General features: G+C 25.8%; 1 protein-coding gene across 1 annotated transcript; it reads right to left on the bottom strand.

Annotated features, from left to right (window-relative positions):
• Nucleotides 1-959: 959 nt before the first annotated feature.
• LOC112597745 (homeobox protein prophet of Pit-1-like) lies at nucleotides 960-13,329 on the bottom strand. Its single transcript, XM_025343930.1, has 8 exons — nucleotides 13,130-13,329; nucleotides 12,694-13,053; nucleotides 8,646-8,900; nucleotides 5,761-5,903; nucleotides 5,559-5,666; nucleotides 4,541-4,726; nucleotides 3,980-4,094; nucleotides 960-1,358 (listed from the first exon to the last, which is right to left on the bottom strand). The coding sequence occupies exons 3-8, from the start codon at nucleotides 8,890-8,892 to the stop codon at nucleotides 1,252-1,254; spliced, it is 906 nt and encodes a 301-aa protein (XP_025199715.1). The 5' UTR covers nucleotides 8,893-8,900; nucleotides 12,694-13,053; nucleotides 13,130-13,329; the 3' UTR covers nucleotides 960-1,251.
• Nucleotides 13,330-24,101: the final 10,772 nt, after the last annotated feature.

Here is a 24,101-nt window from a genome sequence, read left to right as displayed (position 1 = left end):
ACTTCTTGCTTTTATTTTAGTTCTTTTTATAACTAGGCACAAATAAGTGGTTGAACTATACAATCTTGATTTCACGCTGTCATAATAGAATCTTAAAATTACTGGAAAAGAATATTGTCTATCATTTGGGCAATCGACAATTGTAATAAACAATCAAAATTAATATGACAATTATTTATGTTTTTTTTTATTATATTACGGTAGTCATAAATACATCATACTGTGATAATGCGATTGCCGACTATTTTATCACTCATATTTTTTAGTGTGTATGAATCAATATATTATAACTTCAAACTTAATTATTGAAACTAAGTATAATTTGAGTATATGAGCGCTTTAATATTATCATATAATATTAATACCCATGTAATTAAATTAATGTACATACTCGAACATTGAATATTATATTTAGTGATACATTGTTAGTATAAACATTTAAATCGTAATATTTATCATATATTTAGTTGAACGGCATAGTAGAAAAACAAATTATGTGGTTCGGATAAATATAACTTTTTACACGCAACTTTGGATATAACAATGATAATATTATTGTATAGTTGTATGTCTTAATGAAAATATTAGGTATACACATGATAAATTATAATAGTAAGCAGTTTGAATTCAATTTTTCTTGTCGACAAATTCGATTAAATAATTTTACTTTTTGAATTTCTTTAAATTTATATTTACAGAAATTGATATAAGTTTAAAGTCTAATTAATTAGAATTAGTCAAATATTATATTTCAAATCAAAGAAAATTAGGTAGGTACACACACCAACATTTAATTACATAATTAAAACATATATATTTACAATTCCGTTTACAATAGGTACTATATATAATATAAATTACGTTATAATAATTGTAGATTATTTTCAATAATATTAATCAATCGTAAAAATCGAAAAAAACGTATAAACATCTAAAGTAATAAATATTAAGAATTCCCGAAGTGATAAAAAACAAACCAAACGAAAAATATATATTATATATTTACATAAGTACAACTGTTGTTATAAGTAACTTATAAATAGATTGAAGTGAGTTCTATGGTATTTTTGTACACAAATCAGCAAAAAGAGTTTCAAGACTTTGAATATTATTCTATTGAAGTTATAAGTACGCGAAAAAGTGGCGCATGGTTTTGAAAACACGAACGATTCAGCCCGCAATATATTAACTATTTAAAATAATTCAATTGGCATACAATCATGTTATGTATCTAGTATTATCACAGCAACTCTATGTTTGGTATTGTAACATTGGTGTGGTGAGATTTGGATGATGTCCGGAGTTCATTCGCAATGCCGACAAACTTTTATTGTACCATTCCTCTTCTGGCATCATTCCTGAAAAATCAAATTGTAGATAATTAATTTATTATTTCTTTTGTTTGAAACAAATTTCAAGTGTGTAACAAAATTAGTTACCGTTTGACTGATAAAAATTGTAAATTGTAAATAATTATAAAACATAAACCTATCGTTTTCAATAGTAACTATATTGATAGTAACAAAACAAACTGTTTATCTTATAAAGTTATTTTATTATACTACGTATGCGGCAAAGCATTATTGGTAACTAAACGCATATGAGCACCTTAATTATACTTATTCCTCAAGAAATCGTTTTTTTCTAGATATGCAAGTTGAAATATACGAAACTATTACTGTTATAATTTCATACAGCATAAGTATATACAAATCAATTAAATATTAAAATTATAGGTACTTGATTAGTTTCTATTTAACAATAAATCTTATATAATATAATACAGATAATAGTTTATTTTTAAACTTTTGTGTGAAAATAAATTATTGAAACTTTATAAATGAGATAAGAAATATAGGCACATTAAATATGTATATACTTATTGATTAACATATAACTTTTAATTTAAAAATGATAACTCTCAAATAATTTATATACTTTAATATAATTCGACTACAGCTTTAAAGAGACGGTAAAACTATCTTTTACAATCTATAACATTGTAATAGGTTAGTTGGTTAATAGTGTATTGATAAATGGTAAACACTAAACAATAAACTTAGAAAAATAATTATCATCCACAAAATTTCAAAAACGGCTATAAATAACCAACAATGGTCATAGTTTTTTTACGGAGATCATGTTTCAATAATGCAACGATTTTGTATAATTAAAAAAATAAATTTTAAAAATTTTAAAAGAAATTTATACTATTCCATATATTCTAGGTTATGAGCGTTCAGATCTGATACATCTTATAAAATAGAATAAGTAGGTATGTTTTTTTTGTCTGTCGTCAATTTTTGCATTTGTAAAAATACTTAGATTTTTAACTTTAATATTATTTTCTAGAAGGAAGTGAATCTAATTAGTACTTTGAAGCATCAAAAGTAAAATATTCTTAGAATTTTTCTTATTATAATTTGTAGAAACAAAAAAAAACTTATAGATGTTAAAATAACAGAAAATTGTATACAAAACAAATTTCTAACAAATTTAATGTTCTTATTTTGTTGTAAATTAAAAAAAAAATAATCATAATCACTTAAAATTTTTACCAAATTTTTATAAAAACATTTTGTTTTCAAGTTATTTACATATATTTGACATTAGTGGTTTAAATTTTTTTTTTATGAAAAAGTTGTTGAAAAAAATTTCACTAAATCAATAGAAGCTTGACAATTTAATACAATGAAGTACTCGTAAAATTTGATTATAGTTAGTTAAAGATATTTAATATATATATATATAATCAAAATTTTTATCTATAACTATTTAAAGCTCAAATTTTGAAATACCTATTAAATCAAAATTACAAAAGTTTGCAAACTATGAGTATTTTTTTAATTAAAATTTATTAAATGTTTAATTTATAGCTGAGATTTTTCATAAAATGTTTATTCTTTAATCAAAAATCTATAAAATATATAATCACAATTTGTTTTTTATAGATATTTTAAGTTTAAATTTAGACTAAATTTTATATTTAAATAAATAAAAACAATTTAAGTTATTTTGATGTAATTCAAAAATATTTTTCGTGAAGATTTGAAACTTTTACGTGTGTTATAATATTTTATATAAGTACACAATAATATTTAGATACCTACATTTTATGCTTTTAAACCTTGAATCTATTCATACCATATTCTACGTAATTTGGTTTTGACTCAAAAGTTAATAATAATATAATATGATATAAAAATATATTATTATAATAATTAAATATTAATAGCTGAATAATTCAATTTTTTCGATAAAAGTAAAATCAATCTACCATATAAGTATATAACTAATAGTAAAATAAATTACTATAATAGCAATGTAATCATATAATATATATACAATTTATTAAATTGTTTAAATTTAACTGTTTGAAAAGGTAAAAACAGTATAGCCGTGGCGTAATTATGACATAGGTGAAATGGTGATTGTGATAATAATAATATGTCTCTATGATTATTATTATCTTAAATTTAAATTTTGTAATTTTATACTCTAAGTGGAATGTTTTTGTTTGATAACAATCAGTTTTTTGGTTTTTTCCAAATAGTTTTTTAAAATAAAAAACTTTATGAAAATCTCCTAAGATTAATAAACAGAAGTGATTTCATAAACATATAAATGTATGCGTTTTTATTAATTTTCATAAAATCGTGAAAAGAATTGAAGAAATAGATTCGTGCTTCGTCCTAACTAGGTTGGTTCTGGTGATTGTAAGTTGCTTATTCATTTTTTAATAAAATCATCAATAGTTTTCAAAACTTTTCTATGATTCAAAAATGGATTTATTTAGAGTTAAGACTATTTTACGTTTTGTATAATTTCATAATATTTAAGAATGTAATAATCTATTTTTTTTATTTTTGCTTAAGTCATACTTGTATATCTTCAGCGTACTATACCTAACTGGCTTAATCAAATAATAGAATAGCTAATGAATATTAATAATAAATAATATAGGTTGACAACTATTAACCTGCAGGTGTCGTAATAGAAGACTGATTAGAAGAAGCAGTTGGATTAGAATGATGACTAGTGACTGTGAATGGTTGGCTCATCACGGCTGTAGACATGTACGAACTAGATGACATCTGCGTAAAAAAAAAAATTAATTGTATTAGCTTACTTAAAATAAAATATAATCAAAGATGAATTTTTATTATAAGCGTCTTACTTAAATGTATTTATTTTAATTTATAATCAACGAAACTTAAACATTTTTTTTTCAGTTTTATTTCAATAACTTTTTAAAATAAATGAATTTATGTAAGTATAGGCAGTGCCTATACTTGTATAATTATTCATTAATTCATAAATCATAATATTATTATGGAATTATAGATTAAGTCATAATAAAAATCATATTATTATTACATAATTAACTACATAGACAAATTAAATATTTATTAAACATTATATTACATAAATTGTCACTTTGTGTGTATCAAACCATTATTATAGATACATGCTGTGAACAGAATGTATTTAACGAATTCTAACTACGCTAAAATAATAATAATAGTAATGAATTCTTTACCTGCGGATGGTATCTGTTCATGCTATTCGGGTGCGGGTAAGCTTGGTACGTTCTAGAAGCTGAAGGGTAGATGTTTCTCATCATGGCGGCCCCGTTACATCCGGGAAGCATGGAGGGCGGGGCCAATGCCTTTTGCAATTGCTTTTCCTGTTTTCTGTACTTGGCCCTTCGGTTTTGAAACCATACCTAAAACATCGTCATCGTCATTGTCCAATGTAAAAACATCCTCTCCCCTTTTCAAGTCATTATAAACTCGTTTTATCACTATATATAGTGTGCGAGCGTATAAAATATTCGGGAAAGTATGGCATTTTAAAACCCTGCAGCCCTGCAGGGAAAACGTATCCCTTTATGTGCCCGGAAATACATTTTGGACGATAAATTCAATTACAGTGGTCCCTGTGTGATGTTCTTGGGGACAATGATTGAGGGAAAGTCGGTGACTCACCCTGTCCTTATTCCTGCATTGCGATTAAACGTGTGTCATATATATCACTCTAAATTCTTAAATAATATTATACTGAATTATTTCATAATATATCACGATTCATCGTGCCGACAAATAATATGTGAGCTTAAACATTTTTAATATTGTCAGTAGTCAGTACACAACTTCAAAATTAAATGAATTTGACCTGCATTTAACTAATTACAAACAAACACTATATGTGTACTAACAATTAAAAATCATTTCAAAACAATATCAAAACTAAACATGTGGTTATTAACCATTGTTGAATGCATAAATGCATAAATACATCATACATTTATATAATATGATTGGTATAAAACATTATATTGTGTCTTAAACATCCCTAATTAGATCTAATTTAAAATAATATGGTAGATATTTCCAATTTGTTGATTCCTTTATATACCTACAAACTGTTTTTAGATTCAATAGACAACTAATTTTTTGTAATTTCGTTTAATTTATAAGTCTGATATTTGAAATATCATACCGTATTAAAATTAAAAGCATGTACCCATTATTATTGCAGTATATATAGAAACTAACCTGTATTCTAGCTTCATTGAGTTTTGTACTTCTTGCTAATTCCTCCCTACAATAGATATCGGGATAATGAGACTTAGCAAAGGCAGCTTCAAGCTCTGCCAGTTGTTCCTAAGAAGAAAAAAATATGAAAATTTTTTAAACACATGCAAATACATGCATTTATTACACATTGGATTATTATATATCGTTATTGATTACTTACTTGAGTAAAGGTCGTACGGTGTCTTCGTCTCGCTGGAGTCGGGCACGTAGCCGTAGTAGGCGTGTGTCCAGAATGACTTGCATTTATACTACCTACAGATGTCAAAGGTTCCGTTTTCAATTTTTTAAACGCTCCTTCGGATGCTAAAATTTAAATAAAATTATTTTTAAATTATTCTACTTATGAAATAATATGATTAAAATATTATTAATTTAAGATTATTAATCACAATTCATTCCTACTTAATTAACCAATTACAAATATATTATGGTTTGAAACCTTCTGGTTATAAAATGCCTATACCAATCATTAATAATTGAATCGATGATTGCAAAAACGACACGGGTCACATTTTTTGTGTAACGTCACGAGTCAAAAAACTTTAAAAGTCAATTATAAAAAAATAACATATTATTTATATACACAAATTATGTATAATATATTTCTACATAAGTATTTATTTTTAAATAAGAATTTTTTTCAGAGCTATTTAAGTTATACACTTTTTATTAATTATCCAAAAGTTTTAAAAAAATTACTCATGTCATTTCTGCAATCATCGATTCAATTAGGCCTTTGAATTTGTAGTAAAGAGTATTTTATTTTTTTTTGTGATTGTGAAACGTAGCTTTGTAAGTACATACATAATTTAAATTATTGTAACAACGAATCCATTTATGAAACTTTCATTTTGCATTTTTAGACTTTTAAATTTTTTAGGTCATTTTTTTGCATTTGTAGGTCATATTTTTCTTTTTTAGTTAATTTTCCGGTATTTTTAATTAAATTCCGTCAATTAACATCTTTGAAACCCTTTTTTTTTTGTTTTACACTGGCTGTTTATACGTCAAAATTTATATTTTATAAAATAACATTTTACACAAGCTGTATACGGATTTTTAATATTATTTTTTTATTATTCAATAAATACATTTTTATGCATGTAAAATATAATGTACTAAATGTATAATATATTATAATATAAATATAAAAATTAAATTAAAAACCATTTTAAGTGTATTTTATACTTTAATTTTTGACACTTTTAATGCATTTTATAAGGTTTTTTAGTGCATTAAATTCACAGCCATTAATAATATTGGTTTTATTTTTATTTTATTATTCCGAGAATAACAGTTTAAATATTGCTTTTGTAAAATTAAATTATTCTCATTATTCAAATTGTTATGGTTTGTTAATAAATTACATTTATCCTTTGACTGCAGGTATTTCAGCGTTTTAGAAAATTTGCTTTTAATTAAAAATTCTTGGTTTGTATGTTTATAAAGTACTAACATCAAACACTTTGAAGTTCAGAGTAGAAAATACCTCTTGAATGCTTGTAATTTATTCAAGAAAATAATAAAAGTAATATAGATACCACCTATACCTAAATGGATATTGAAAACTTTATGAATATTGTTACAACGAACAGAAATATATTAAATTTATAATTAAAAATTTAATATTAATAGCTATAAAATAAAATATATTGTTTTAAAATTTAAAATTGAAACGTGCATATTTTTATAGAAATAAAATGTACATCATTTAATTAAATTATTATATACTTCAATTAAACATTTTTAAAGTATATACATTTTATTTATAAAAATAATCTCTAAAAAAATAATAAAATGTCTACTATTTATTACATATTTGTTAAAGAAAGTGTCAACTTATATTTAAATCAAAACCTAGAAGAAGTATTGTTTTTATTTCAATTAATTGTTCAAATATCTATTTAGCGATGCATAACATTATATATATATACAAGTGCCGACATCTTCAAAGTTTGTATATAGTATGAGTGTACAAGATAGCTTAAAGAAACTAAAAATAGTAGTCTAAATATTAGATCAATGACAGTATAGTTAATTATATGGTTTTGAAATTATACTATATAATATATATTAACTATAAATATAATCTATTTAATAATTTTTAAAAATGAACATTAAATAGTAGGAGGTAATTATATTTAATGCTAAAAATTAAATCTATTTTATATTTTATGATAAAAAATACAATATATAAGGCCATTATTAAACGCTACTATCATTATAAGTACCTACATTAAGATAAATAACTCATAAATTACTTGTTTGAATTTAGACTTAAATTAACAAACATTTCTAATAAAATCATAAGCTCAACAATTTGTAGTAGAAAATGATCGTTCCCATTAAAAAATAAAAACTTACTACCAATATTTCAAAATAATTTGGGTTTTAAACATAGTTAAAGGGGTCAAAAGTCAAAATAATTTTAATAAATGCATTATACAAGGAAAAATTAGGTTAAGCATGTTTAATGAATCATCCTTATTACCTAGTTATAATTATTTCAAAATTTAAAAAAAAATCATGATTTTCTCATTGTAGAGTATAATTTTTCATTATATTGAGAAGGTGACTAATAAGATAATATTATGTAGATAATGAGAATTTATAGATTGCAAATTATAAATTCATCTAAAAATAACTAATCTGCCTATAATAAAATTAATCATAAAAAAATATGATATTCTAAATACAATTGTGTACCTATTAATCTTTATGTAAACTTAATTTGTATAAATTATTTCACAACAGTAAAATATACTAATTTATGAAATTAGGTTAGCTATTATTAAATCAATTATTTTATAAGTGCCTATATAATTTACATAGAAAGTAAGGAAGTAATTTTTTTTTAAACCATTAAATCTTAAAAATTAATAACTCTTTATAGTAGCAATTAGCATCTAGTGCCAATAAATCGGCTACCATCGGTCGATTATTTTAATTTAAAAAAAAATATTAATTATAATATTTTACTACATTAAAATACATTTATACTATTATAATATAGTAAAGGATTTGTAATTTGCTTATTATACGTACTAGTCTGTTCAGCTAGTGATCCTCGTCCAGGGGACGGTGTATTGTGATGAGACGAATCACCGGCTGTGTTTACCGGAAGTCCATACAACGAACCGAGTTCATTGGACGAGTCGCTGGCCCCCTTCGAGGCTCGCTGTTTGTCCACATGCACCGCAGTCGGGTGATGATGGTGAAGGTGATGGTGATGGTGATCGTGGTCCATCAAACCCAATATACCTCCAAGACCTGGTCGCAAATCGTCCATCATGAGTTTACCTATAAACATTGGCACGCGTTGTTGTTAAATACGTTAAGTGCATCTAATAACACGATATTGTTGACGTACAATATTTAAAATTTATCATCCACTTATACACGGGAAACGTTAATAAGTTTAGATTCAGTTGTATGATGAGTGCAGAAAATCTTATCCCCCCTCCTATACGAAATTAACAACCAAAATTTTAGGGCATCTTAAATTAAAAAATATTATTTTTTAATCTTTGACATAATTATAAAAAAAACAATTCCTATTGCTACCCATGTGGTGCAGGTAAATTACGTTTATTATAATGAACTTATAATTAAAAGCGATAATACTCATGAAATCATTTTTGCAATAATTTATCGTAATCATGTTTCGTATCATCACGTCGCAACATAATAAATATTATGATTTTTTTATGTCGTATTATTTTATCATCGATTATATTCAAAATCTGCAATATTAAAAATGATAATAATAAATTAAACACAAACATCAAATAACTGTATTCAAAAAAACATCTAAATTTTAACTTTTACAAATTTATGAAAATTCCTAAGTTATTAGTTCTAACGTTATCATTTTCTTCGGCATCAATCCAGAGATTATTTTTAACATACATAAATGGTCAATTATAGCACAAAATCGTTTTTAATCTCTAATGATCTATCCCGACAATTTACTAAAATAAGTAAACTCATCAAATAGTAGATGTTAATTTAAGTTTTAAAAAAAATAAATGTTTTATTTTGCATTAATATTATGCGATTGGGTATTTTATCAATTTTTGTTACAATAGCATATTTTAATTTATTTAGAGTTAAATGTATTGATAATTAAGCTAAAAATCAATATCATTAAATTACTAGTAAATTAACAATAGTTTTTGTACTTATTCTATGATTTATCAATTTAAAAAAATATTTTGTTATTTTTAGTGTAAGTATTTTCAATATTGTTTAAGCAAATGTGTACATTCTTAAGAACAAATATGCATGCACATTCACTAAATTTTAAGTAGTAGCCCTAGTAATGAATTTCATTTACATAAATTTTGTGAAAATGCGTTTGGGAAGGGGACAAATCCCCACGAAATGTATAGTGAGGCTTCATACCTTCCACAATATATTTAATGGCTGACTTCTAAGTAGGATATGAGTGATATGAGTGGACATTTAAATCTGATATAATATATATGAACGCGTGTGTACCCACTGCATTTACCTATATCATATGTTGTTATCTATTATATGTGTTTTATATATCTTTTACAGAAGAATAGTCAACATTTGTCCGACTTTGAAACCAACTATTTTTTCAAGTATAGTAATGTATATTGTATATCATAGGTACATTATAGTTATGGGGACATTATTGATGTCCCCATAACTTATGAATCATAATACATGTTAATCAGTCGTTTTCCGTTATAAAAAACTGTAAAGTTTGTATAAATTATTCACTTTTTATTAAGTTTAAGACGTGAAAATAAAGTTAAGTATATTATATTCATATACGTATTATAATATAAACATGAGTCTGCAAATAAAACATATTAGTATTACTTACTAATTTAGTACGTAATATACCAAATGAATAAACATAAATCTGAATCTTCGAAATTAACAAAATAAACTATTAATATTAATAATTAACTTCAGAGTACATGTTTTTATAATTTACAATATACGTATAAATAATAACCATCTACATAGATATTGTATTAGGCCTTTACAAGTTTCAAGCCGCTTTCGTGTAACTGTGAATAATTTCATCGATACAATTTACTATTACTAGCATAGTTTATTGTAAATGTTATTAAGTAATTCAATAACTTTAACTTTGTTATTAGGTATTTTCAATTAAACACAATCAAATCAATATACACTAAGAATATATTTATATATTTATATTTGTTGCAAAGATAAAAATTAAAAATTACTCAAATAATTATCTACGTTTTCATACTATTAGATTTAATCTATAATACTTCAAATAATTTAATTTTATACTTAATAAAGATTTCATTAAATACATCTTATAATTATGTATATTTTAAATCTCAATAAATTATTAATTCAGATGTCTGGCACTAAAATAAACAAAATATAATAAGTATTAAGTAATAAAATACATGATGCATATTCGTTTCAATTTCATACTATTAACACCAAAAAATTGCACGATTTATTTTTGAAAGACAATTTAGGTATTATCAACTCTAACTCTACTATTAAAATTAAATACGATTAACTATTATATATTAATGTATAATAAAGATTGATATATAGGTATCATAGATAGCAATATTAACAAATTGACAAGACCTTCAAACTAGCTCATTCATCTATTAACGCACCTATAATTTATATAATTTTTTTCTTACCGAACAATAAAAACGATATTGAAATTTATATACACTACCAGTAGGGAAAATATAATGGTTCAAATACTCAATCAAACATAATGAAGTTAAAAACAACTAGGTTTTTAATCTTTCCATGACAACAAAAGAAAAAAATTTGAACTTCCATTTTAAACTATATTCATATGCGCCTCATAAAAACACAATAAAAATAAAATATCTTCCCTGTATATATATATCAACTTTGATGTTCCCTTCACTGTGAAACATATTGTTCTGAATCCAAGACTTACAAGAAGGAAAGGAGTAAATCGAGAGTTTCCGATACTATCTTTCAGAAGCTCTAAAAGTCTAAAACTGAAACTAATTAAACAAAATCCTCAAACTATTTAAAGTCGTAATAGGATTTATAAATGTCATCAATGAAATATAATAATATAATGTATATATAGGTACAATATATAATTTAATTGTTTTGCAAATATTATTATAGTAATGTATCTCTATAGTTTTATCGGAAACCCATGTTACGTTAAATAGTCTTTGGCCTTATAGTTGTCATGGATAGCTCTTGATAAAAATTAATAATTATATCTTATATCTATTAAAAAGGTAATACTTTAAAATTATATAATGACAGCAATATAGAATATAGATATATGACTATTATGACTGTTGACTATGTATTTATAAGTCATGGGTAAACTAGAAGTGTACAAATCACAATTTAACTACCTACTCATTTTTAAACACTTTTGACGGCGGTAACTCAAAATATCTATAGTATAATAAATTAAAATTTATGTATATACATTAATACTGACATAATTTCAAACTTTTAAAACTATATTATATCATCTTAAAAGTTTTATAATGCATTTTATATCATATTAGTATATTTAACGTGCGTATAAGACAACGCAAAAAATAAATACAAACGATAATGAAAGAATACATAAAGTATAAATATATACATTATATCGTACATGTTTAAATATATAATAGTTACTGTAACCCCAATTTTTGTGTAAGGTAAGTATACCAATATACAATAATGCAAAACGATAAGTGTATACATAGCGAATTCAAAATAAATGTATAACTATACAAATGTATTATAATTTTCAAAAATTATTTGTTTTTCTTGCTCCGTCTTTACTCAGAGCAAGCTAAACTAACATACAACAAACATTTGTTATGAAATTTTTTTTATTTTTTTAAACAAAAGTTGCTCTGACATGATAACGCGTAATTATACAGCGCGTCTATGATTAATGTGAACGTAATGCCTATGTAGGCATTATAATTTTATCATTAAGCGCGAGCAACTGCACTTCTGCATACGCTAAACCGCGATGCCTGCAGTAACACGCAAAATATGTTCCTATAAAATATATTATCATCTATGTACTTGAAGTACACGTGAAGATCAAACTTACCCGAAGACGAGTGTGCCGTACCACTGTGATGGTGTGACCCGTTGTTGAAGTTCAACTGTCTCGAGAACAGCGCGGGGAAAATATTGTGCGGGTGGTGCGGATCACCACCCGCCACACCTTTCAGATCAATCGCGGTGCCCGTTACTGAACACCGGGTCGTAAAATGTCGACGCTGCTCCGCAAAGGTGCAGGAACGAGGAAGTAGTGATGGTTCTGCAACGGTGGTGGCGGTACTGGTATAAATGCAGTGTAACTAGGCGAAATAGTAGTAACTTTTATCGAGATTTGTTTAGGTATTATCTCGACGACGAGTAAAATGGCGGTGGCGGCTTCGTGAACGGACGAAACAAAATACAAAAACTATAAACAAAAACAACGCGTGATTATGAAAGCGGACGATTGTAATTAGTTTATGAAAATAATTTTTTTTACGTACGCGGTGACGTTTCGGGAAGAAAAAAAATTGTAGTATATCAAAAAAAAAAAAAAAAAAAAAAAAAAATGAATAACTCTAAATCGTTGGTCGGACGGTGATTATGATTTAAATTAAATTGGTTTGGGATGACCGGAGTGTCCGATTAACGAAAGAGCGCGTCATCCGATGCCAAACTAGAAGTGACTAACGAAATTACGGAGTACTAGTGATCGGCTGACTGGAAAACAGGGACCCGAGGCCGAGACGACTGCAAACGGGCCGGCCGGCAGGGGGACCAATGAGAAGGGGGCAGGGTGCGCAGCGCTGCGACGGCATTGGCTCGGCCCTTCGCCGCCCGAGACACGGCTGCCATGGTTGTTCTCATGGAGACCGCCTTTGTTTTTGTGGATCCCCTAAACGATAATAGATTTTGTGTGATAGTTTTCATGGGACGTGGCGGGGAGAGCGTTTTTTTTTTTTTTTTCAATTTTTTTTCGCAATTTCCCATCAGCTATATATATATTAGGTAGGTATATATTATATCCTAACTCGCACGCACACATAATACATATTACTTATATTATTTTTATTATATATATAGGTATCATTATAGGTATACCGTTCGCACAGCGGTTCTTGTTAATATTGCGTTCGCTTTGATTATTTTCGACGTCGTTTTTTTCCCGGTTTTTTTCATAGAAACAATAATAATAATAACAACAAAGCATAATGCTTTTATATAATACCTACTATATAATATATATACACACACACAAATATCTATACACTTATTGTTTTTAAAAACATAGTTTTAACTTAAATAATTGTATTATATCATGTACACAAATATAACAACATTATAATATACATATATCATATGCGTGTTTGATGAAAACACGCATATTATTATGTATGAACATATTGTTTCGATGAAAAGGAATTAATGTTTTTGTATTGTTATTTATGATCTTTTCTGATCAATTATTACGAAAATTACCTACGTTTAACTACTAGATATGTATTAACGAATACAACTGGTATTACTATGTGCACAATACTCGTCACAATATTAAGCTCCCTAAAATCAATATTCACTTTAACATATTACCATTACACAACTAAAATTATCTATAAGTCTATCTCGTTTGTACATAAATAGATAACCAAAAAAAAAAAACTTTCTGTTACAAAAACACAATATTGTTTGTATACATATTACAACTTTATTTTTCCAACATATCAATAATATAGAAACAGCTGTTATCACTATTTGTATTATTTACTGTTGTTTAAAATAATTTGCAAACATAACTTTGATTATAGATTTTAAAGTGTTATACCTACAGAATAATATGAATTATAGTTTTTACATATTTTACTTGAGCATATAATAATACATTAAAATTATATTTTATACTAATTGATTTCCTACAAGAAATCAGTATCAAAATATAAACCTCTGCCATAATCTCTAAGATATATATAGCCACATTTAAATAAATACAGGATATTACATAATATTAAATATAATATTCTGGTTGGAAAAACTTGATCAATATTTTTATTATACAATAATACTATCAACTAGTATTCAAATAATTACTTGTTTGAGAGGGCACACATTAAAATGTCTAGTTAAACATTTAAACATAACATGCAAATACTTGAAACTATATGTAAATAATATTATGCAAAATTATATATTAGGTACGTAAATATTTGTTAACATGCTACGATGATAGGTGACAATCTGTTTTCAAATAACGTTAATTTAAATCTGTCGAAAGGAAATTAATATATAGGTACCTATTGGCTATTTTATCTATATTATATATTTGTGTGTGTGTGCGCACGCGCGCTTTGGCGTATGTTGTTGTCAATGTCAGCAAATAGTTATTTTCAATAATAACTAATACAATTATTAATATACAAAGTCTAATTTGGATAAGCAATAGAAACATTACCAAGACATTACATAAAATAACAAAATACTAATTGTTAATAAAGTAGGCAAAATTGATTAATTTATTAGTATGTTACTTAAATTAACAAAATCATGTATTTGGTTCTTAACTAATTAATAATTTATTATAATATCATAAAAATATATTGATTTATTTATTTTCACAATGCAAACTACTTGGCACTTTGAATACATTAATGGCCCCTACCACCACATAGAAATGTTTAAAAACATTTTTCGAAAACCTTATAAATAGGCATTTACAATTTAATATTTAAGCATTTAGCAATATATTCAAATTTCAAATTTTTTAGTTTGCATCCTAACTTTTTTAGTGAAATTTTTAAGTGTAAAACCAAAAATTAAACGTACTTTCATGTATTTGTTACATATTTACACTCATTAATTACAACAAAAAAGTTGAAATATAGCAGGATGGCAATTGGCAATACTAATAATACTATACAAATTTATTAGCAATAAATCGATATCAGACTTGAAAATTACCGACAAATTACTTTGATTACCCACGATGACTGATGTAGTGACTACGGTGGTCAATCAATAAGTAATAAAAATTAAATTTCCTAAGCGAATTAGTTATTTATTTATTTTTATCAACCACAGTTAAATTCTACTATAATGTTATTCACATTAATGCGTATAATCTATAAAATGACTTAGTACTTATTTTATAAATATCAACAGTTAACACTCACAGTGTCTTACAAAATATTATTGATTTCAATACTTGTATAATTATAATATATAATTTTACCTTTTTTAATTTTTTTTTATTATCTTCAAAATTTGTTTCCAACACGATTATTCATAATTTACCAAATAAGATTATAAAAATATACCGAAATTATAATTTCTAGTACCTATGACAAACTGTTGTCAAACATCGCAATTACTCGTGACTGGTATATTTTATATGGATTAAAGTTTATAAAAAAAAATTAATATATTTTTTATTAATCGATAATTATAGTTATATCTCATGTGCAGGCTTACGATATAATTATAATTTACAAGATTTAAAAGTTGGTAAATTACATTCTAATTCACACTTAATTTACAGAATTTCAGAATCTAAAATTTTTATCAAAACCAGCAAGATATTAAACTTGATATTGCAAATTATTGTGTTTTCAGATGTCCATTAATTTCATATTAATCTGACTAGTTTGTTTGTTTTGTGACACATAAGTACATAATATATCTTATTAGTAGCTATCATAAACTATTTTACGTTCAGTAGGTATAAATATAGAACTAACGAAAAAAAAAAATTCAAGTTAAGACTAAAAAAATATTATCACATATTATTTGCCTTAACCTTTTTGAAACCTCGTATAAAAAATGAAGATTTGAAATGAACGATAACAAGTTTATTCACTGTATCTTCACTCTCCAACAAGATATATGCCAGGTACAGTCTCTCAAAAATCAATCATTACCTATAGCTCAATATATAAGATATCGACCGCTGTCTTACCTGGCTACTACATTTAAAAACAAAATTAAATCTCTAAATAATCGCTTACGCCTCCTTCGTCCCTTGCCAACTACCAAAAATATAAAACTACCAAACAAATTATTAATTTTCAAATTACTGATTAAACCCATCTGGGTATATAGCATTCAACTCTGGGGCACAGCAAAAATGTCTAATATACCAACCGTATCCAAAGAATCCAATCAAAAATCTTTCGTACCATTTCAAAAGCTCTATTCTATGTCTCAAATAAATCCCTTCGTTCCGACTTCAAAATATTTACAGTCACTAAATTAGCCAAACTACATTACAACCGCTTCAATAATCGACTAAACCATCATCTCAATCCGCTCATTGCTCAACTTACATCCACATAACCATATACATAGTAATCTTCAAAAGAAATTAGCTTAGAAGTCCTCAAAAGAAATTAAAATTGCAATGGTGTCGTGACCTGCTGATATAAATATTAAATTCGTAGTATATCAATTATATACATATTAATGTATAATATATAAACGCGTATAAGTTAGCAATAACTATTGACGGAGTGCCTCCACTGGAAGGTCTCTTCACTCTGTATTTCTCGAGATGTATACAATATTATATCAATTAAGCTTACTGTTTAATTATTGCAACAGATTGTATAATGAAAAAAATTATATTAAAAATAAAAAAAACATTATTTTTGTGTTAACAGTAATTAAAATAAATTGAATAAATAGCTTTGTAAACATTCATTTTTTTATTAAAATATACACAATAAATACGCACTTTGAAGTTACTACAGTTTATTATATTATTAAAATAACATTCATGTAATTAAAACTGTTTAAAAGTTTAAAAAAATCTTTAATTCTTATTTTTATTAAAATAATTAGAGGCTGAAGAAGTTTAAAAATAATTTATATTGTATATTAATTATAATTTAAATCAGTGTAGGTTTTTAATTAACAAGACTTATCGTAATACAGATTAAATAAATAAAAATAATGATTTTAAGCATTTAAAAAATTAGTTATTTCGGTTAAATCAAATATTAAGCTAAAAATAAAGCTAAACGTATAAATTAAATAATCTTTACGCTTCATTATTATTATTATTATATTTATATTATTCAGCTAATAATAACAGAAATAATATGATAAAATTCTACAAATTAAATACTAGCTATTACTTTTTTAATTATAACTTTTATATTTTTATTTCATTAAAATTGTAGCTGTTTAGACTAAAAATAGTTAAGTATTGAACAATGTATTAATGAGAACCATTAAATGATTAACCAAAACTACCGATTTTTTACGCAAAACATTCACGTTCAGTAATACTTAACATTGTGTATAAATTTGCATTCCTAATTTATTGGGCATTATAATAATCAAATAAACTGTTTGATGTTTAATTCAATATATTACCTACTTCAAATTGACTAGATTTAATGTCGAGCATGGTTGATATTTTAATTACTACATCTTTCGAACATTGAAGTTAACTTCACCGAAATGTTCTAGATAACAAACATTTTGTTATTTTCAATTATATCAAATATTCAATAATCGCAACCTGGATTCAAAGAAAAAAATTAATTATACTTCGCTTTTCTTCAAAATAAAAAAAAATTAATGCTGTACCAATATCCGAAAGTATTATGATAAAGTAATATATTCAATAATCTGATTGGAAAAAAGTTGCGGTAGTTATAAAATACAAAAATTTACTAAAAATGTGAATACCTGAAAATTTAAAATCATATTTTATTCACATAAATTGAAAATAATATTATGATGTATATAAAAACTGATAAAGTACTCATCTTCTCTTTATCATCAAATAATGAATATATGTTCTAAACGGTAGTAAGAATATTACTATAATCTTTATTGTACAAGTAAAATGTTGTTAATCGTAATGGCGATCTACCGTTTTTAAATGTTATATAATATATGGCCAATAAATTTAATTATTGTTTGGATATAGTCACTGAATTTAAGACAATCATGTACACTTTATGTATGGATTATATCGATCAAGATATTCAAAACAATATTTGCAAGCAAAGAGGACATATTTTATAATAATTTAGGTATAATGTATTTTACGGTAGAACTTTACAACCTCATAACATCAGATTACAATATCGTGTATCTATACTCTATACTTGATGTTGTAACAAAATATTTCTCACATTAAGTTTAGAAAAAAAATGTATTCATATCATGAAACGTTTTATATAGGTACGTGGAACGTTCTTTTTTTTTTCGAGATTTACAACTGTCACGCGATTAAATGAAAGTATACGTGTGAAACACATGATTTGATCACACTTTTACACAATGTTTTCCATTTTATTTACAATAAGTACCTTAATATTATTTTGTATGCACACATAGAGCATATATGTATGGCATATACCACGCGTGTATAATATTATATATAATGTATAGAGGTGTGTATATTATTGTATATAGTGACAATACAAATATAAATTCTCACTCGGGGCCTGCTATTAAGTGGGCAGCGTATGCGTACGCGTTCAATAAAAAATAATAATGGTTAAAAAATCAAAAAAAAAAAAAAAATCACTAAAACGCTAAAAGAATAAACGCCTATTAATGCACGACATCCGCGACGGGAGGACAGACCGACACAGACGCGTGTCCCGGCGAGAGAAGGTTGCGCCCGTGCGGTTTAACAATTGGCTGGGCGCGTTCGGGCTCGCTATAAACGCGCGACGGACACGTGCGCGCGGGCGCGATACTGTAAATATTAAGACGGCGAATTTGTTCGGGTTTTTATTGCTGACACACGCACTGGGAGGGATGTGCAGTTGCCGGACGCGTTGTTCCTGCAAATCAAACAGAGATCGAGAGGACCCTTGACTGGATGACGGCGGCGTGGCGGGCTTTTGTCCGTCACTTGTCGAGCAGCCCCATACAACAATAACACGCGATAATAATATAATAACAAAACATTGTGTACTACTTAAATGTGTTTAATAAGCGTGTTGTCACACGTACGTATATGTTTTACACTGCGACGGGATATTGGGTACCACTACATATTAATATATACACAGGATCGGTTAGGTTAGGGTACAATTACTCAGGTACTAGTTGTCGTTCGTGTGCCAAGCGATTAGTGCCGTTGCGTTCGCAGTTTCGGTTAACGGCGTGTCTATCACCGTCGCTCAGCTTTCTTGAACTACGGATATGTAATTTTTTCATGAGAAATCTAAAACCACTCGCGTACGTCAGCAAACTACATACCTTACAGCATTCGAAGGGAGTTAGTGAAAGCGATGAAGTCGACCAAATTCCGTAGCAGATGGCCGCCAATAACGGGGTTCGTAACTTTAGGGAACGCCCGCAACCGTGCATTTCAGAGAACGGCCAATATCTCCGCAATGTGATTTTCAAAAATATATGATAAATATACATAATTTTTTTTATTTTTCACATCACAATAGACTTAATTTTAATGAAAATAAAGTAAATTTACACAAAATACCTATACTTTTTGAGTTGTCCTTAAAACCCTATTTACATTTTTTCCTCCATTTGGATTCACAACTGAAACGGGAACCACGATGATTTTACTTCCACTACCCTGTTTACATTTATAAAATATGATGAATAGCGATTACTATGATGTTCGCCATAGAGTACCTAATGCAAAAACACCTATAAAGATTATAAGAGTACATTAATAGTGCCAATCAAAATTTGCAATACACTATATAATTTATGATTTGAATGCTTTAAAAATTACAAGTCTTACATTATTTAACGTATACATGATAAATATCTTAAAAATTCAACATTTTAGAAAAGTATTCCATTCCTAATCATCTAATAAAAAATAAAAGTTGTGATTTAAAAATCAAAAGTTAATGGAAAGAAATTATCCGAAATTATATTATTAAAAAGACGACAAAAATAAGGGCAATATAAAATAAATAAAATTTGAAAGTATAGCTTAAATTTACTAAAAATATTCCATTATTTTTAAAATAATGCTTTCTGTTTAAACAACAAATTATTGGTCTGCTTATGTATATAACATATTATACTAATTATGTAAAAACATTATAATAGACATTATAGAGTTTCCGATATTATACGAAATTTGTGAAGAACTTACTGTAAAACATATACGAGTACATATCTATTATTATTATTATCATCACAATGACGAAAGTATATTTATAATGGTTTCAATAAAATTAAATTATACACTGTACATTACATTTTATTATACATGTATTTCCATTTGGTATGATAACAATTAATGCAGTTGAAGAAATTTAATTCAAGAATGACCATGAGTGAGTACCGTTTAAAATGAGATTATTCATACTTGATCATCGTATACCCTTGTCCCGACAAACTTTGAATGAGACGTTTTTTTGTCTTGTGATTCGATAATAGTTCTGTTATCTCCATACTACCTATTGGCTATATGTAAGTAAATGCAAAAATCTGTACACTAAACATTTTTTTTTTTACAATTTTATACTTATTGGATAACTGAAACAAAAATTAATAATTTAAATAAATAGTTTTTAAATTTAACAAGCACCTATCCAATGAAAATTATTAACGATAATCATGAGAATATGAGACATGTCATATCCTACCAAATGTGCAATATGTAAAATGTATTATTATAAACACGCACGATCGTAAGTCAGGTTACAATACAGTAAGAACATATCTAACCTAACAGACTAAAACGTTTATACAATTTTTGGACATCTTTCTTAAAGATAAAACGAAATGTTTTTTAATATGGCAATCATAAGTCAGGAGCTGATAAATAAATATTTTATTATGAATGAAGTATATCTTTATGGCTCTTTATAAAATCAATCACATGTCAACTTCGTAGTAATTCGTATTAATAATTATTATCAATATGATGGTAAATATCATGGTGGCTGTATATTTCAAATAAAGAAGCAGTGCAACAAAAATGTATACAATTACAATAATTATATTCCCTTTACGCTATATAAATGGGTTATCTGCTATTTTAAGCAAATATACCTATTGTCGTAAAGACTCCAAAACAAAAAACATATATGTGAAAAGAGAAATAGACTTTTTAAGGATTTTAAAAATAAAGTGAAAAAATATACCTCAGGTTTGCAAGTTACAAGGGCGAAATATGTATATAAATAATTCAATAATCTTTGTACAACATTCTGACATATATTTCTATTCACGTATACTTCAGTACCACTTCAAACAGTTTAGACATCTGAAGAAAATAATAAATAAACTTATGTGAACCATAAATAAATACCTATTTATATATTTACTTAGTAGATCATCTTAATGTTTACCTGTTTCTCGCTTTTTAGTTTTGTGAGAAAATATGAAAACAAACACAATGTTAGTCTACCTGTAGGTATAATATTATAAATAATAATTTTTGTTTTTGATAAAAAAAAAAAAAAAAAATTGAGAAAACTTTACGATTTGATATCTATTGTTTATTGCTACAGTTTGCGTAACAACTAGTGTTCATCTATCTTCATAAATAGTTTCTTTTATTCAATTTAGTTTAGAATTTAATGAATATTACTTTAATTAAAGAGTACCCATTAAAAAAATTATCTTAAGTCCAATAATATACGATAGTGAATAAATAATAAATTATTTAATTCGTGGTTTACAGACCATAAATTATGTAACGTTGAATTAAGTAACATTTATAATATGTGCAAATTTACAAATACCTTTTAAATTTACAAAAGCCTTTGATAAATACATGGTACGATTTAAAATATTATACGTAAGTTATGTGTAAGGATATAGTATTTCACAATATGAGAACACATCAAAAGTTTTGACAAAAAAATAGTAACAACATGTTGCTAAAACAGTGTTGTTTTTTATTATTATTATTATTATTATTATTATTTAAGCCTTAAATAAAATATGAAATGGGTTGCTCTGGTTTTTGTCACATGTCTATGACCATTATAATGGATTTTTGATGGAGAAAAAACGCATTCGATGACAATAGAGGAAATACACTCGCGGGCACTGTGATCAGAGACCCTTTTACGAGAGTGCTGCGGCTTCTAGCGGCAGAAAAACTAATACGGTGGGCGTACATATTCAATTTGGCTTTGTATAACATGAGTAACCAATGTAATAAAAAAAAAAAACCCCTTACAAAAGACCCTGCTTCGTCCGTTTTGAAAACATAACATATGACAATGTGTTCTTTTGTGTCACAAAATATAACATATTCGAGTATAATAATATACAACTGTCAAATTATAGAGTCATTAATTTCAGGGTACTTGTTTTATAAAATCGAGATTTTTGAAAATAAAATAAATATATTGTACTAAAAAAAACTAACAATATAATAAAACACGATAGTCTTAATTCTTTTGAATTTCTTCTTACACAATATAACATTATTCACTTAATTAAGAATATTTTTATTTTCTTCATATTAAATTTTATAAATACATTTAAATTATTTAAGTTTTTTATTATAAAATGCATCATAAGTACAAAATACGATAATAAAAATTTACTATTACACTCAAACCACAATTCACAAAATAAATTATTAAAATGCAGCATGTTGTTTATAGGCATTATTTTATATTCTAATAGAAGCGAGGGATGTATTTGTTTTACAATGTACATCATTACATTATTGAATGATTTGGTATGCAAATAGGTAATTAAAATTAAAAACGGTTTAACTTTATTTTACTAAATCATTTTGATTGAGAGAAACATACTTAGAATTTATGTTATAGTTTTAAATAATTTTTAAACCTTTAAAATTATTACATCGTATTTTTCATTTTACATTACTTAATAAATTATTATAGAAAGCTGAAAATCAAATATCAATATTTAATTTCCATAATCCTAAAAACTAAAATCTAACACAATTTAAATACATTATTATGACTAAAAAGTAAAAAGGTTTATTATTTTCTGGAGATAAAAGTTATTGATCAATTTAAGTTGAGTATCTACATATGATTTTCAAATTAAAAAATAACTTTTAAAGTGCTTTTTAAACATCAATAGTTTAAACCACCTGATATAGTTTATTTTAGACATATAAAAGTATCATTATATAGTTTTTTTTTTTTTTTGGATGCAACGCAAATTTAAGTTTTAACTCATAGCATAATAATAACAAGTTTTGATTTTAAAGTAAAATCAGACATCGTGTAACTTTATAACTCCTAGTAAGTTATAAATATATTACATGATGTATAATTACCTACCTATATTGTTATATATATAAATATACAAACGACGTGCAATGGTGCAATGGCTGAATGAGCACTATATATTGATATATTTCACACAAGTATACACCTAACGTATAAATAGATATCCAACACATTTAGTAAAATGATTAACGGTGTACAGCATCGTCTACATTTACTACCAATAATATATCAATTGGGAACTTACTTTTCCTATTTAATAAGTTTTGAGTGTATATAATCATTTGCCAATCACTATTTGCTTTATAAT

The sequence above is a fragment of the Melanaphis sacchari genome, unplaced genomic scaffold (assembly GCF_002803265.2).
Source record: "Melanaphis sacchari strain LSU unplaced genomic scaffold, SCAv2.0 Contig43_pilon_pilon, whole genome shotgun sequence".
NCBI classification, from domain to species: Eukaryota; Metazoa; Arthropoda; class Insecta; order Hemiptera; family Aphididae; genus Melanaphis; species Melanaphis sacchari.
The sequence above is the reverse complement of the archived record's forward strand: the minus strand, read 5'-3'. Positions and strand labels throughout refer to the sequence as shown.

What these genes read in the sequence shown, in the direction of transcription:
- LOC112597745 (XM_025343930.1), bottom strand. Translation starts at nt 8,892, where the DNA reads ATGATGGACGATTTGCGACCAGGTCTTGGAGGTATATTGGGTTTGATG. An exon ending in ACCGTACGACCTTTACTCAA is followed by an intron (nt 5,667 to 5,760) that starts GTAAGTAATCAA and finishes TTTTCTTCTTAG; the next exon opens with GAACAACTGGCAGAGCTTGA. An exon ending in TCAATGAAGCTAGAATACAG is followed by an intron (nt 4,727 to 5,558) that starts GTTAGTTTCTAT and finishes ACGATGTTTTAG; the next exon opens with GTATGGTTTCAAAACCGAAG.